The sequence below is a fragment of the Canis aureus genome, chromosome 5 (genome assembly GCF_053574225.1).
Source record: "Canis aureus isolate CA01 chromosome 5, VMU_Caureus_v.1.0, whole genome shotgun sequence".
Classification (NCBI taxonomy): Eukaryota; Metazoa; Chordata; class Mammalia; order Carnivora; family Canidae; genus Canis; species Canis aureus.
The window spans coordinates 79,725,121-79,740,368 of record NC_135615.1 but is presented as its reverse complement, the minus strand read 5'-3'; the positions used below and the strand labels follow the sequence as shown (position 1 = coordinate 79,740,368).

The 15,248-nt window shown below is 48.6% G+C and overlaps 1 protein-coding gene across 1 annotated transcript; it reads right to left on the bottom strand.

Annotated features, from left to right (window-relative positions):
- Window positions 1-4,756: 4,756 nt before the first annotated feature.
- RNF186 (ring finger protein 186) lies at window positions 4,757-13,972 on the bottom strand. The gene has a single exon (XM_077899370.1). It carries the CDS (start codon window positions 12,790-12,792, stop codon window positions 11,932-11,934), a length of 861 nt encoding a protein of 286 aa, XP_077755496.1. The 5' UTR covers window positions 12,793-13,972; the 3' UTR covers window positions 4,757-11,931.
- Window positions 13,973-15,248: the final 1,276 nt, after the last annotated feature.

Below are 15,248 nucleotides of genomic sequence, written 5' to 3'. Positions count from 1 at the left end.
GATGAGACCCACATCATCAGTGGTACGTGAGATATCTTTAGCTGGCGTGAGAACTTGCATTAAATCTCCTTGGATCATACATGAGAAAGTTATTCCCTTCAAGCCTTATTCCATTGAGAACACAATTTAATGCTATCGAATCTTTCTTTCTTTCTTTCTTTCTTTCTTTCTTTCTTTCTTTCTTTCTTTCTTTCTTTCTTTCTTTCTTTTCTTTCTTTCTCTCTCTCTCTTTCTTTCTTTCTTTCTTTCTTCTCTTTTTACTCTTTTTTTTTTTAAAGATTTTATTTATTTATTTATTCATGAGAGGCACACAGAGAGAGGCAGAGACACAGGCAGAGGGAGAAGCAGGCTCCTCACAGGGAACCCGATGTGGGACTCAATCCCTGAAGCGGGATCATGCCCTGGGCCAAAGGCAGACGCTCAACCACTGAGCCACCCAGGTGTTTTTTTTTTTCTTTCTCTTTTTAAAAAGAGACACAAAGACATAGAGGGAGAAGTAGCCTTCCTGCAGGAAGCCTGATGTGAGACCCTATCCCAGGACTCCGAGATCATGACCTGAGCCAAAGGCAGACTGAACCACCCAGGTGCCCCTCTTTCTTTTTCTTTTTCTTTTTCTTTTTCTTTTTCTTTTTCTTTTTCTTTTTTTATTTTGAGGTACAATTTAAAATATTTGTTTCTTATAAAGTAATAAGGCCATTAATTAAACTCCTATTTAAACCATTTTTTTGTGACTTACAGGTTCACAAACAGAACTGAGGTACAATTTAAAATACTTGTTTCTTATAAAGTAATCAAGCCCATTAATTAAACTTCTATTTAAACCATTTTTTTTGTGACTTACAGCTTCACAAACAGAAAATATATATGTATATACACACACATATATACACACATACCATATATATGTATATGTCCATATATACATTTACCTTTCTTTTAAATAACATTATTGAAAATCTTTGATGTATAAAATTACATGACTTTAATATTTGATATTTTGATGTATGTATACCTTGCGAAAAGTTCACCTTGATCATGCTAGATAGCTTAATTCACCACTTTTATACAATTAATATTTGTGTGTGTGTGTGTGTGTGTGTGTGTTGAGAAAGTTTACTTTAAGATCTATCCCCTTAGGAAATTTCAAGTCTCCAATACAGTATTGCTACCTATGGTCGCCGTACTATACATTAGATCTCTAGAACTCATTCATCTGGAGCAACTAAAACTTTGACCTTTGATCAACGTCTCCTCATTTCTCCCTTCCCCCTGCCCCAGACCCTGACAACCACCATTCTACTCTCTGCTGAGTGTGACTATTTTGGATTTCACACAGGAGTGATATTGGTCACTATTTGTCATTCCGTGTCTGGCTTATTTTACTTAGCACAACGTCCTCTGGGTTCGTCCTCTGGGTTGTCACAAATGGGAGGATTTCCTTCTTTGTTGAGTAATAATCACTGTACTCCTCTAACATTTGCTTATCTTCCTTTTTAACAGAGGAAGACTAGGCCTCAGCTCAGAGCCTTTGACTCTCTGAAATACTGAGTTAGGATTTGATCCTTCTGTAATTTATTTACTTAATAGCCATTTTATTTTGGCATGAGCTCAGATTGACAGGAAAGTTGCAAAGGTAGTACAGGATTCTTACCTAAGAACCATGTATCCACCCTCTTTCTCCTGTGTTAACATCTTACAAACCATGGTAGGTTTGTAAGGACTAAGACACCAATATTGGTAAATTACTATTAACTAAAGTATGGACTTTATTTGCTGGTTTTTCTACTAATGTTCTTTTCCCACTCCAGAATCCAATCCAGGATACCACATGCCCTTAGTGGTATTTATTTATTTTTTCAGTCTTTTTTGTTCATTGAAGCATAATTAACATAGAATATTATTTTATTTTCAAGTATACAGGGTGGTATTCAACAATTCTATACATTATTCAGTGCTCGCTACAATAAGCGTACTCTTCATCCAACCCCCCACTCACCTCTCCTCTGGCAGCCATTAGTTAAAGTCTGGTTTTTGGTTTGTCACTTTTTCAGTCTTGATCTCATTTTTAAAAGTTTTTTTAAAAAATATTTTCAATAATGCAAATTTTTAAATGGGTGGCAGTGATCTATTTCCCTTTAAAACATTAAGCAAAGAAAAATGGATGATTAAAAAAATCTATAATAGTAAAAGTGGCATGCAGATATGGTAAAAATTCTTAATTCCCTCTGGGTTGATTTCACCTGTAAGAAAATCTTCCCCATGGGCTGGTATGGTGGTTATCAGACAGATGGATGGTCTTCCAGCCAGGCTGGCTTCTCTCACTAGTCTTGAGAACGTATGTTTCCCTTAGGATGGTCGGCCACTGTGGTAAATATCAGACACGGACCAGCACGGTGGCCCAAATCATGACACTGTTGACTCATGAAACATAAAATCCAAAGGGAGGTGGCTCCAGAGTTGGCCCAGTAGCTCGGTGATGTCAGCAAGGACCTACACTCTTTCCACCTTCCATTACTCAGCATGTTGGACTCCTCTGTCCTGTGGTCCAAAGATAGCTCTGTCAGTCATACACATCCTTCAGCAGTTATGTTCAAAAGCAGGAAAGTAAAGGGGAGAAAGGGAACCCTCTCCAGGAGCCTTTCCTTATGGGCTTCTCCCCCATGGTCAGGGTGGAAAAGATTTCCTGGAAGCTCCCTTGCTGGGATCATATATCTATCTGCATCACATGACCATCCCTGGCTGCAAGGGAGTCCGGGAAAGCAAGGCTCTGGCAAGGAGACAGGCTCAGATCCCTATAGGTGGGAACAAGCCAGTCCTAACACTTGTGGAGCTCAGGGCAAGAACATGAGATGAAGCCCACATGAAGAAGCAAAACATGTCCTGGCCTTCCAGCCTGGCAGATACACGTTGAGAATCACGTGGAAGATCAGTTGTGAATTTAGAATCCTTTGACTCATCAGCATTCCATGCCAGGATGTGGCTCCTGGCTCGCTGCCCACCTTCCTTCTCTCTCATTCCCAGTTCCATCCTATACCACGTGGGGTCTTGCACATAGCTGTGTGGACACTCCAGCCCTCGCATCCAAACTCTGCCTGCCCCTCCCACAAACAGCCACTCCTTGGCTACTCCTCAAACCCAGGAATGTGGGTACTGGCTGTACCCTAGGGAGAATGGGTCAGGGAAGAGGCTCATTCCCGCAGGCTGGAAGTGAGCTTGGGGCTGCTTGGACAGGGAACATTGGGGTGCTACATATCCAGAGTGTGGGCTTCGATGGGCACATCTTCTTGGTTTTGTAGTCTCTCTCCGTTGGGATGGGCATGGCTGGATGAGGGTCTAAAGGATGGGGCCCAGAGCGGAGACTGCTCTTGCCAGTGTTGATCGGACACCTGGCTGCCCAGAAAAAAAGTCAGGTTTCTCTTAAGGCAGGAGGTGGAAAGGCTGTTGAGTAGGTAGCCCTCAGTGTCCAGGGTAAGTTCGATGGTCTTTTTTTTTTTTTTTTTTAAGAATAACTATTTTTTAAAATTTATTTATTTATTTATGATAGTCACAGAGAGAGAGAGAGAGGCAGAGACATAGGCAGAGGGAGAAGCAGGCTCCATGCACCGGGAGCCCGATGTGGGATTCGATCCCAGATCTCCAGGATCACGCCCTGGGCCAAAGGCAGGCGCCAAACCGCTGTGCCACCCAGGGATCCCAAAGTTTGGTGGTCTTAAGTCTTATTGACCCCTCCCTGCCTCTCTAGGGCCTAACTCAATGCATGGTATATGGTAGGTGCTCAATACTTACTGAATGATCGAATGCATAATGAATGAATGGATATCACTATCAGTGGTGTTTGAAACTGCCCCGCATCCCCCTCACACCAGGATAGATGCAATTGGAGGCCAGAGTCTAGAAGGGAAGCCCTGAGGGATCTTGTTCAGGATCCATAGTGGAACAACAGCCCAGAACTCCTGACACCTTGCGTGCTGTACCCCATCCTACCATGCTCACCTCTAGTGGACACATCCTTTTCAGGTTCATAGCCAGACTCTCCTCAGGGCCTGCCAGCAAGGGTCTGCTGTTGCCATTTCAGAGTTTCAGAGCTAGGGACTCGCAGGCCAAGCCCTCCCTGGACAACAGTGGACCTCTACCACCTGACATACAAGCGCCCTCACCATCAGGCCTGCCTTCCTCCCCTGAGAAATCCCCAGCTCAGACAGGTCTGCTCTCTGCCCCCGAGTATACTGTTTATATTTCCAGCTTCTGTGCTGTCCTCACACTTCCTGCTGCCTGCGTTGCTCTCATTCAGCCCATTTTTTTTCCTGGCTGTTCAAATCAAATCCTCGTTTCAAGCCCCAGCCAGTTCCTGTAGCCTTTCTGAGGCTCGCCTTGGCTGCCCCTTCTTCGCGTCTGCCCTAGGAATTCACATATGCTGTGTCCTGCCCTGAACACTCTTCCATTTAACATTCAACAGTGGTCATGGGCTTCACCAGGCACCAGATCTTATGTTGGGGGAAGGGATAAGGAGGTATCAGAATTCTCTGGGTAACTAGCTTATTTAAAGAGAGATATGAAAATATATGATGGGGGTCTCATGGGCAGGCAGGAGAGGAATGGCAAACAGCTAGGACCTATCAAGACTGGTGATTGGGAAAGTCAGGACATGAGGTTTCTCTCTTGGCCTCCAAGAGGCCATGTGGCCTCCCTCTTGCCTGCCTGTGAGTTTCAGCTCCATTAGTCACTGGCATTCAGCTCCCTACCTTTGACATGCACATGGATCCATATCAGCTCCTTAACTTTCACTGCACGTGACCCTATAACTCAAGCACATGCGAATGAGTCAGGGTTCCTTTAGGTTACAAGAGAAACAACCCCATCAAAATGGTGCAAGCAAAGAAAGGGCATTTTTTAAAAAGATTTTATTTATTTATTCATAGAGACACAGAGAGAGAGAGAGCGGGGCAGAGGCACAGGCAGAAGGAGAAGCAGGCTCCATGCAGGGAGCCCAACGTGGGACTCGATCCAGGGTCCCCAGGATCAAACTCTGGGCTGCAGGCGGTGCTAAATCACTGTGCCACTGGGGCTGCCCAGAAAGGGCATTTTTTTTTGACTTATGTAACTATTGAAAAACCCATCAGGCATGCCTGATTTGGGTACTCAAATAATATGATTAGGAACTTCTCTCTAGTAGAGAGAAAGCTGGGTTCAGCTTCCCTCTGGGTTGGCTTTGCCAGTAGAAATAGCTTTCCCTTGGAGGTGGCAAGACTGACACCAGAAAGTCAGCTATGGTGGAGAAACCACTCCCTCCAGGTAGCTCCAGCAAGATTCCTGGGTAAAGCTGTCACTGGCTTAGCCTTGAACCAGACCCTGTGGCCAGGGCATACAATGCTTTGACCGGCAGATTTGGGACACATAGTCTTCCCTCAAAAGACAAATATGGTATTATTACCATGGGAACCCACCTGGACAGAGATTGGATGGGGAGGAGGCCAGCCAATGAGGGTGGAAGTTCACCTCTAATTAACTGGGGTCCAGGTGGGGGATTGGCGTACACACCTGCTACTCACATCGGTTCTCTGCTGAGCCATCAACTACTGTCTGTCTCCCCGGTTCCCCTCATCCTTCTGCCAACAGCGCCCTCCTTTGTCCCAGGTCCTCTCCTCCCCCATCACGAGATTCTACTTGGGACTGCCAGACACAGCCCCGCTGGTCACAGAGGAGGGCATGTGACCCAAGAGGACCAATCGGAGTCCTTCCTGTGGGATTTGTCATCATTTACCAAAGGAAGAATCTTGTCTCTTTCTTTCCGGAGGTGAAGCGAGGAAGACATCAGCAGGAGATGGTCAAGTTTCCAAGCTAATGGAAAAAAGCTGGTCGGAGAGAACAAAACCCAAAATCCAAATGCAGAGAGAAAAGGAGGCAGAAATGGGGAGAAACAGTCTGAATGGGGAAGGCCCAGGCCGTGGTTTCATCATTACCAACGTCCACCAGGAAACTAACCGCCCTTGCCACCACTTGGTTAAATGAGCCAGTTCACCCATCTTTTTGTCTAAGTAGAGCAGTTAATGTGTGGGTCATCGGCACATCCTCTGTGTCCATATACTGTGCTGAGTGGTCTCTACAGGTGCTCCTGTTTGATGCTCACAAATCTGTGATTGTGATTATTTCCCCTTTATAGAGACATGAGAACTGAGGTTCAGAGAGTTGGAGTTTAGGGACTCGTTCATACAGCTTTTAGTGGTAGAGGCAGGATGCAAACCAGTCTTCAGCATCACCCACAAAGCTCTACCACCCTGGGGCAGACGTGTCAGCACGGGATTAGCCCCAAGTACCAGTTTCACTCACACTGAGTCTTTGTCCTCAAGTTGCTCAGACTCCATAGAATTATGTTGGGCTTATATTGTTGTTGTTTTTTTTAAAGATTTTATTTATTTACTCATGAGAGATGCAGAAAGAGAGGCAGAGACACAGGCAGAGGGAGGAGCAGGCTCCCTGCAGGGACCCCGATGAGGGACGTCATCCCCAGACCCCAGGATCATGACCTGAGCTGAAGGCAGACGCTCAACCGCTGAGCCACCCAGGCGTCCCCTAAATCGTTTTTTTAAACTATGAAATATGTACAGAAAGGCACATACACGATGGAGGCACTGACACTCTGGGTTTGAAGCCTTTAATCTGTGAAATGGGAATAATAATCCAGTAATTCTCATATGGTTGTTGCAAAAGTTAAGGATATTTCAGAAATGTGGGTGATGAATCTAACTCCACCTCTAACATGTTAGGCACTTTTTTGGGGGGGTAATCACTGGGCTTCTCTGAGCCTCAATTTCCCATCCATAAATGGAAGATGTAGGACCTAGTCCCAAGAGTCAATGAGACTCAACATGAGCTGAGTCCCAAGAGTCAATGAGACTCAATGTGAGCTGACGTTCCCACATATGGGCTACAAGACTCTAGGCAAGTTATAGGCTCAACTTGAAGTAGCCCAGCTGAGGGGCACAGCACGAGGGCAGGCACAGGAAAGGTGTGGTGTGGTGTCCTAGGGCTGTCCTAGCAACTGAGTGGCTTCAACAACAGAAATTGTCCCTCACATTTCTGGAGGCTGAAGTCCAAGATCCTGGTGTCATCAGGGTTCGTTCCTGCTGAGAGTTCTGGGGGAGAATCCGTTCCAAGCCTTTCTCCCAGCTTCTGGTGGTTTGATGGCCATCGGTGGCGTTCCTTGGCTTGTAGAAACATTACCTCAACCTGCCTTCATTCCCCACATGGCATCCTTACCTTGTCTTCCCTCCGTGCCTGTCTGTCTCCATGTCCACACTTTCTCTTTCTAGAAAGACAGTCATATTGGATGATAGGGTTTGTCTCTTAAAAACCCTATTTCCAAGAAGGTCACATTCTGAAGTTATAGGGGTTAGGGCTCCAGTATATTTTCTTTTCGAGAGGGGACCACAATCCAACCCCTTCCAGGTGGTCAGCATATAGTTTTCCTTTCTCATCAAACTTCCTTATTGAATGAGATTAAATACCTGGCATAGAGCCGGCCCTCAATAAATGTTTGTTGCATAAATGCATGGATGGATCCTAGGTTCCAGAGTGTTCTCAAGTCCTCAGAGAGTTCTCTACTGACCCAGGAAATATTTCCCCCCTCTTAAAAAGGTGATTTCAATATATTCAGACAAGAATATAAAATTCCTAAGAACAGCTCCAGGCAGATTCAAAAATTCAGATCTGGTTTCTCTTTGTGTTCTATGCTGTTCCTACAGCCTAAGAAAGGGCAGGCAGGTCCCTCATTCCTGGAAAAGCTTTCCTCTGCCACAAAGAATTCATTGCTTTAGCAAAGACTGAAACACTTCCTCTAGGCGTTTGAAAAGAAGTTCCAACAGTGAACAGGGGCTGTCAGGTGAGATGAGAAAGTGCCTGTAGGTAATGGGACACGTGGGTTCTCACAACCCTGTGCCCCAAGCACCCACTAAGTCAGGAGGCTGTAACCAAATGGAGGAACTACACCTCTTCTTAATTCTTTGCCCTTCAGGCCTCGGCACCCACATACCATCAACACTCATGATATGCCAGGAATGATCCATCAGATACAGCTAAGTGACCCAAAGTCCAAACTCTGGAGTTGGACTTCTATGGTGCCCTCTTGATGCCACCACTGCCTCCCTGTGTGATCTTGAACAAGCTACTTAACCTCTCTGTGCCTCAGCAGCCCTGTTGATAATTAAGTGGGGGGGTAATAATAGTACCTACTTTATAGCATATATGATAACATGTGTAATACACTTTGCACAGTGCACTCAGGTCATGTTAGTGATTATTTTATTAATTATTGTTGAGAACTCTGCTGATGCTGAGGGTGATAACAGAAGAGATGAATTCTAGTGGCCAGGCTTTAGCAGACTTAAGAGATGAATTCTAGTGGCCAGGCTTTAGCAGACTTCCCTATCAATAAGGTTGAATAAAATAAGATGAGCCTGTCCTCATCATTCCTGTAAGTGCTTTCTAGAACTCAACCCATCTCTTCCACCTGTCTTCTCCCTCCCTTCTTTAACTCCTTGTAATCCCAGTGTTGAGCCAAGGGCTATGTCAGCCCTCCCCTAGCAACCCTATGAGATATATACCATAACCTCTATTTCATGCGTAAGGACCCTGAGCCTCAGACAGGTGAGGGGGCTTGTGAACGGTGGTGCTAGAATCAAGCCAGCTATGTCTGACTGCAAGGCCGCAGAATAGGGAAATGGTCTGATAAGGATAAAATTTGGCCTCTCCCTGCAATTCCTCTTCGTCCTTAGGACCTAAGCGCCAAGTTCTCTACCAGATTGGCCTGTCCTGTGCAACCCTCCGACTCTGGACTGGCTTCACCCCACTATTAAGGCCAACCCTAAGCCTGCTATCACACTCAACAGGCCCCAGGAAGCCCATTCACCCACAAGGGTCACTGACTGATGACAAAGGCAGCCTGTTAGGGCATGGGATTCTCATCCATCTCATCCATTTGAATCCTCATGGGGGCCCTGGGAGGTGTGTGTGTGGCATCCCCCCTACAGGTGAGCAAAGTGAGGCTCAGAGAAGTTCTGTAACTTCGACTCGTCATACATTGGGTCAGAGCTTAGCTTTGAGCTTAGGCTCGCCTCTCTGGATTCGCCTACATACGTTCTTTTGCAGAGCTGCCTGCTTCCTCTCTTCTCCCCTGCTCCCCAGGACAGTCTGGACCAATATTGGTCTCTTGTGTCCTCCATGCACATGCGGCCAGAGCCAGAGGGTGCTTGGGACCAGCTGGCTTCACAGGGGGTGGAGACAGCTGTGTCAGGACATCTTTCCCCAGTGGAGATGGGAGGCCAATGGTTGGGGACCATGTGCCAACACAACTTCCTGCAGGGGAGGTTGGGGCTGGGTAGTAAAAGTCTATAAGAAAGCCATTCCATTTTTATAATTCTCTTTTCTTTTTCTTTCTTCTTCTTCCTTTTAAAAGATTTTATTTATTTATTTTAGAGGGAGAGAGCATGGGAGGAGGGGCAGGGCAGAGGGAGAAGGAGAGAGGGAGAGAGAGAAAGAGAGAGAGAGGGAGAGAGAAAGAGAGGGAATCTCAATCAGACTCCATGCTTTGTGTGGAACCTGCTTGGGGCTCGATCTCATGACCCTGAGATCATGACCAAAGCTGAAATCAAGAGTTGGACACAACCGACTGAGCCACCCAGGAGCACCCCCTTTTTTTTTCATTGGTGCAGACCACAAGTTCTGGAATTCTGTGGCCTCTCTGGAAACCTGACTCTGGAATTCAGAGCCTCCTGAGATTTGTTCCCTGTTCTCCCTTGCAGCAACCAACTTCCTGGTTGGTTTGGATTGTCACGGAAAGGAGGCAGCTTGATGGAACAGAAAGAGCTCTGGATTAATCCCTTGGGGGAACTCTGAAAGCGATTGGCTGTGTGAGTTTAGGCAAATGGATTTACCTCTCTGATCTTCAGTCTCTTCATTGGCAAGATGATTTCTACTTCATAAGGTAGTTACGCAGATTTAGCTAGATAATTCATGTAAAGCGGTCAGTGTAGTGCTTGGCACGTCGAAGGCATTCAATAAATGTGTGCCGTCATTGTGATGGCAGAGATGGGGCTGTTGTTGGCAACTGAAATCTTGGTGGAGGGCCAAGAACTAGAAGGAATATGAATGGAGGTGAGTGGTGAGACAGTGTTCTTTCCCTATCCTATTGGCAACCATCCCAAACTGCACATGCCCGAGGCCAGTTCTGGAAATGCTGAGCGATTTGCATCATTTACTTATCCTGGGAAGACAGGGTGTTCTTAGGTCCACCTGGCCTTGGCTTAAGAGCGTGGGCTCATGCACACGTACACACACTCACACATACTCTTAGCATAAGGAGTAAATGCGGCCGATAGCATGGGTGGTGCAGAGTTGCCCTGGAAATACCTTTATAAGAAACAAAGGAAGGCACCCAGATTTCAAGAACAGCTTGTTGCATACATCCTCATGTTTTGAGTTTTCTCTGTGTGAGTTCAGAGGGGATGTGACTCATGTCCACTGTTCAGGGGCCCAACAGTGCCCCCAGTTTCTGGGCTTCAGGAGTCTTAGGAATAATCCAATCCAATTAACTCATTCCAGGGAAGAGAAAGCTCAAAGAGGCAAAGGATCTTGCTGGACAACACGTACCCATGGGGCCAGGATCAGCCCTTTGTGCTCCAATATAGATGTCTCTTCTTCCTCCCTAACAGAGGTACAATAGCCATGAATGAGCATCCAACCTACCACTGTCATCCCATCAGGAGGAAAGGTGGGGTCAAGGAAGGACAACAGATCATGCCCAGTGAGCCTCACTGAGGTTTCACGTCTGCTTCCCAATTATGAGGCCTTTGGAAGGAAACAAGGCATCATCTCCCACCCTTTGTTCCCTTGCACCCCCCAGGGCTCCTGTCTTGGCTAAGACTCGATCATGGCAACCATGGAAAGTCATTCCCTCCAGCAGAAGCTTCCTCTGTATTCCAGAGCAATCTTTCAGACAACTATGACTGTCAGGGCGAGGCAGGAAAGGTGGAGTTATTGTCAAGAACTGTTGCATTTATGGGGCCTCTTATCTTTCCGACAAAAGCTCAGATGGGAATTGAAATGCAATAATGCAGGAAAAACAACATCCGTAAAGAGCTGATTCCATAACGTGAGTTGGTGCATCTGATAGGCAGTGGGACCTGCTTCTTGGGCAGGGGCCGGGGGGACCTTATAACTCTGAGATTCTCTGTGAAGCCAATGACATCGGCTGGGCAATTGGTGCTGCTGCTGGGAGGAATTCCCTCTACATCCTCTCCACCCCTCCCCAAATCTGCCAACTAAATGTGGGACCCCCTGCAGCCTCAGAACCGCTCCTTTACACAAATTCTCCCCTTCTGTCCCTGGGGGTGACTCAGGAGGACACCCGAGCCACCAGGACCTTTGTCGAGGTGGATGGGCACCAGGTGGGCAGCACACAGGAGGACTTCCTGTGGGCTCTGACTTCCAGGAGGAAAAACAAACAGCTACAAATCTGAACAAACTGCCCCAAACGCGGAAGACCAAACCAAAGCAAAGCAAGAAAATAAAACCGGCTACATAAATTACAAAAAAAAAAGGAGTCTTGGTTCTATTTGTTCTGCAAAAAGTTCATCAAAGTATATAAAGAAAACCCAGGGGCATCAGAACGGGAGGAACAGGAGGCCGCTGGCGGTGTTCAAGTAATATGTGCCCCTCCCCACCCCGAGTGGTGTAGACGTGCTGCGCCCTGGGTAGACGTGTCTGTCATCTAGGCACGTAGTTCTTGACCCAGCACAGCCACCCGGCTTTGGCTTGCAAGTCCAGCGGGCATGCAATCCCCCGAGGGAAGCAGCCTTAGTTCATAGCCCCTTACCCTGTTCACTGCGAGCCCAATGGGGCCCAAGAGGCAGCAGGTGCCATCTGTTTGGAGCGCGCTCAGGCGATGGAAGAGATCTCGCTGTGTTTCCGTCCTCTGCAGAAGAGAGTCCTGGGGGCCGGCCGGCAGCCGCCCTGGCTGCTGGGGTGACAGCAGAAGAGGGAGGACATTAGCAGGGCCAAGGAGATAACGACGGCAAGCACCCACCGCATGATGCCCGGGTAGATGAAGGGCAGGATGAGGATGATGAGCCCGAGCAGCAGGAGCAAGTGTGCTGCCAGGCGCCGGGCCGCCACGCGGTTGGCACTTTCCGCATCCTGTCCGTCCTCGCCCACCGAGCTGGGGCACCCTGCTGCCACGCTGGCAGGATCTGCTAGTCCCTGAGGACAGAGCCGCACCTCCGGGCACGGCCGGACCAGCCGCCCCACCACGGCCTCGTGGTCGCGCAGGCTGCAGATGAGGCCACCGGGGACCGCGGTAGCCTTGCGGCACAGCGGGCAGACGATGGACCAGGTGTTGTCCTGGACGCACAGCAGGAGCTTCAGGCAGACGGCGCAGAAGGAGTGCTGGCAGCCCAGCAGCTTGGGGGGCCGGACGTAGCTGTAGGGCTCCCGGCACACCAGGCACTCCAGGTCGCCATCCGCGGAGGCGCAGTGGTCCCCGGGAGGGCCCGAGGCCTCGGTGGCAGTGGTGGCCTTTGCAGAGACGGGCTGGGGCTGCCGTGGGGCTGACGGCTGGGGGACCTCGGCACAGGCCATTCCGGGCACGGCGTCAGCGGGCCGCGGTGGCTCAGGGCCTGGGCATTGCCAGGGGGTGTCCGCAGGCGCTGCTGGGACCTGGATGCAGCCTGGCCTCGGGCCGGGCGTCTCAGCCTCCCTCTCGGCCTCGTCAGGCGCCTGGTGACAACAGCCGTCTGTCATGCCTCTCCTGGGGCTGCCCAGCTTGTTTCTTGGCTTACGTCTTCTCTCGAGTTATTGTTATTTCTTTTCTTGAAACCTAGGGTTAATCAGTAACCCGTGGACCTGGAGACATCGAGTTGCCCGATAGAAAGGCTGGAGGGGCGGGGCCTGTGCGGTGAGTCAGGACTTTGCTGTCGCGGCCAGGTGCCTCAGGAGCCCCAGCAAGATGATGGCTTAGGAGCACTGAGATGCATTAGGGTCCCCACCCCACACCATCCCTGGAGCCTTTAAAAAGGCACATCTCTACGCCCCAAACTCAAAGACTGTGATCCAGCCGGTCTGGACGGGATATAGGAATCTCTGGGCACAGCTGACAGACATCGTGATGCTGACGCAGGTGGACTGGGGAACCCACTTTGAGAAATAACACCCATGGCCACGTTTCAGAAAAAAACCTTCCAGGGTCAAGATCAGTGGAGAACAGTGCTGTGCTTCGAGTGCATTTGCAAACGGTAGCCTCATGAAAAAGAGAGAAGTGATGGGAACAAAAACTCCTAGTGGGTGGCGGGCGGTAGGGGAGAAGAAAGCGCAGGCCAACATAGAAAAACCCCAACCCAAGCTGCTCATGGGTCTTTAGCACCTGCTACTGTAGCCAGTTCCTTTTTCGTCATAGCAGCTGAATCAACGGCTACGGATTCACGAGCATCACCCTCGGGGCCTGCTTTCCTCCCCATACCTAATGATAAGGTGCCATTTCTTGTGTGCAAGACGCATCCATACTCGGTAGTAGCAAGGGCAGCTACCATGTGTTTGGGATGACTTTGAGCCAAGCCCCCAGTCTCCTGGGCTCCTGGCACAGCCTGTAAGGGAGGCACTGTGAGGCCTGGGAGCAAAAACAGGGTGTGGTCAGGGCAGGCCTGCTGGCAGCCTCCCAAGTGGACTCCCATGGGGCCAGAGCCTTGTGGAATCTTCCAAGATCCAAGGTCAGGTTCCCAGGAACGCAAAGTCGTGTGGCCTCCAGGCAGCCGACTCCCTTACCAGGACTCACGAGGGACCGATGGACGTAAGCAGCGTGCAGTTAAGAAAACGTGATCCCCCTACTTTGCCCTGAACATCAGAGGGTGGGGTGGCCCCATCCACTCCCTCAAAAAAATGCCTCACGTAGGCTTCCCCGACTCCAGGAGGACGTGGCGAACGGTCCTTTACCGCCCACGTCACCTGTTGAGGTCCACACGGAGTCCAGCTCTATCGATCAGCTCCTCCCTCCCCGCGCAAGGGGCAGGTGCTGCACTCCTGCTTCACCCTCTGTGCCCCCTGCCCCCCCTCCCAGGGGGGCCTCTGTCTCTGAAATCCAGTTCCCCAAATTCCACCTCTGCCAAGGTATTTCTTCTTGGCCTTCAGCTTGACAATCGGCTGTTTCTTTCCATTAATCTTTTCCCCCAGATCAAGCTGAAAGGGGCCCTGGATCTGATGCCGGGCGTCTGTTTTTTTCCAAGGCCCAGTATCCATTTCCCCTTCTCCGAGGGCCTGTTTTTCTTTCAGGCCACCACTGCCAACCACTGTCATTCCATGTGGCTCCCATTCTGTGGAAAGGGGAGGGTGATGTGATTCAGGGCAGACAGTCATCATATTCCACCCTATTGGCTGAAGCAGTCGATTCAGACACAGGCAAGCCGTCTAAACCACACCAATGAGATTCAACTAATTCTGGAACTTCCGTTGAGAAGTTTGTCTTACTGCTAGGTTTCCACACTAGAGGATGGAGCCCTGGGGCTGCTAGGACCACAGTGTGCAGAGAACCTGCCCCAGTAAGGCCAGCACAGAAGAAAAATGAGGGAGGGGGTCAGAAACAGCTGTGATGACATCGTTTGAATGCCTGGATCCAGCCATACCTGCAGCAAGAACTCTATCTTTGTTTTTGTTTTTGTTTTTGTTTTTTAGTTATCGTAACCTACAAAATCCATCCCTGTTTTTATTCTTCGGCCACCTCAAGTTGGATTTCTGTCCCTTGCACGAGAAAGACTTCTGAGTAACACAGTGAGAGATGAAGACCAGAACCCTTTATTTGATGTCTACACAGGGTCAAGCATCAATAAGACAATTAGCCTGGAGATGGCCAAGAATGAACTAAATGCCTGTGTGTCACTATGCTCAAAGGGACCCTGCGTCTTTTCGTTGCTTTGACCTGCGTTATATACTACTACTTTCTGTTTGCTAGACCCTAGGAAGGGTTGGGGATGGAGGGTGAAAAATTTGTTGAGGTGCGTTCGCTTATAATGAGAAATAGAAAATCAGATGGATAACACAGTGATGTCAGCATGGCTAGTGCTGCCCACCCCCAGCCAGCCAGCTCTATGGAAAGCCAAATAATCAGGAAGGGAGCTAGGTGAGCTTGATATCAGACCAAGGGAAGGTATTTAAGGGTAATGTCTAAAGAAGAACCTTTTTTTTTTTTTCAAGATTTTATTTATTCATGA

Excerpts from the sequence above, each read along its gene's own strand:
- RNF186 (XM_077899370.1), bottom strand. The coding sequence starts at position 12,792 with ATGACAGACGGCTGTTGTCACCAGGCGCCTGACGAGGCCGAGAGGGAG.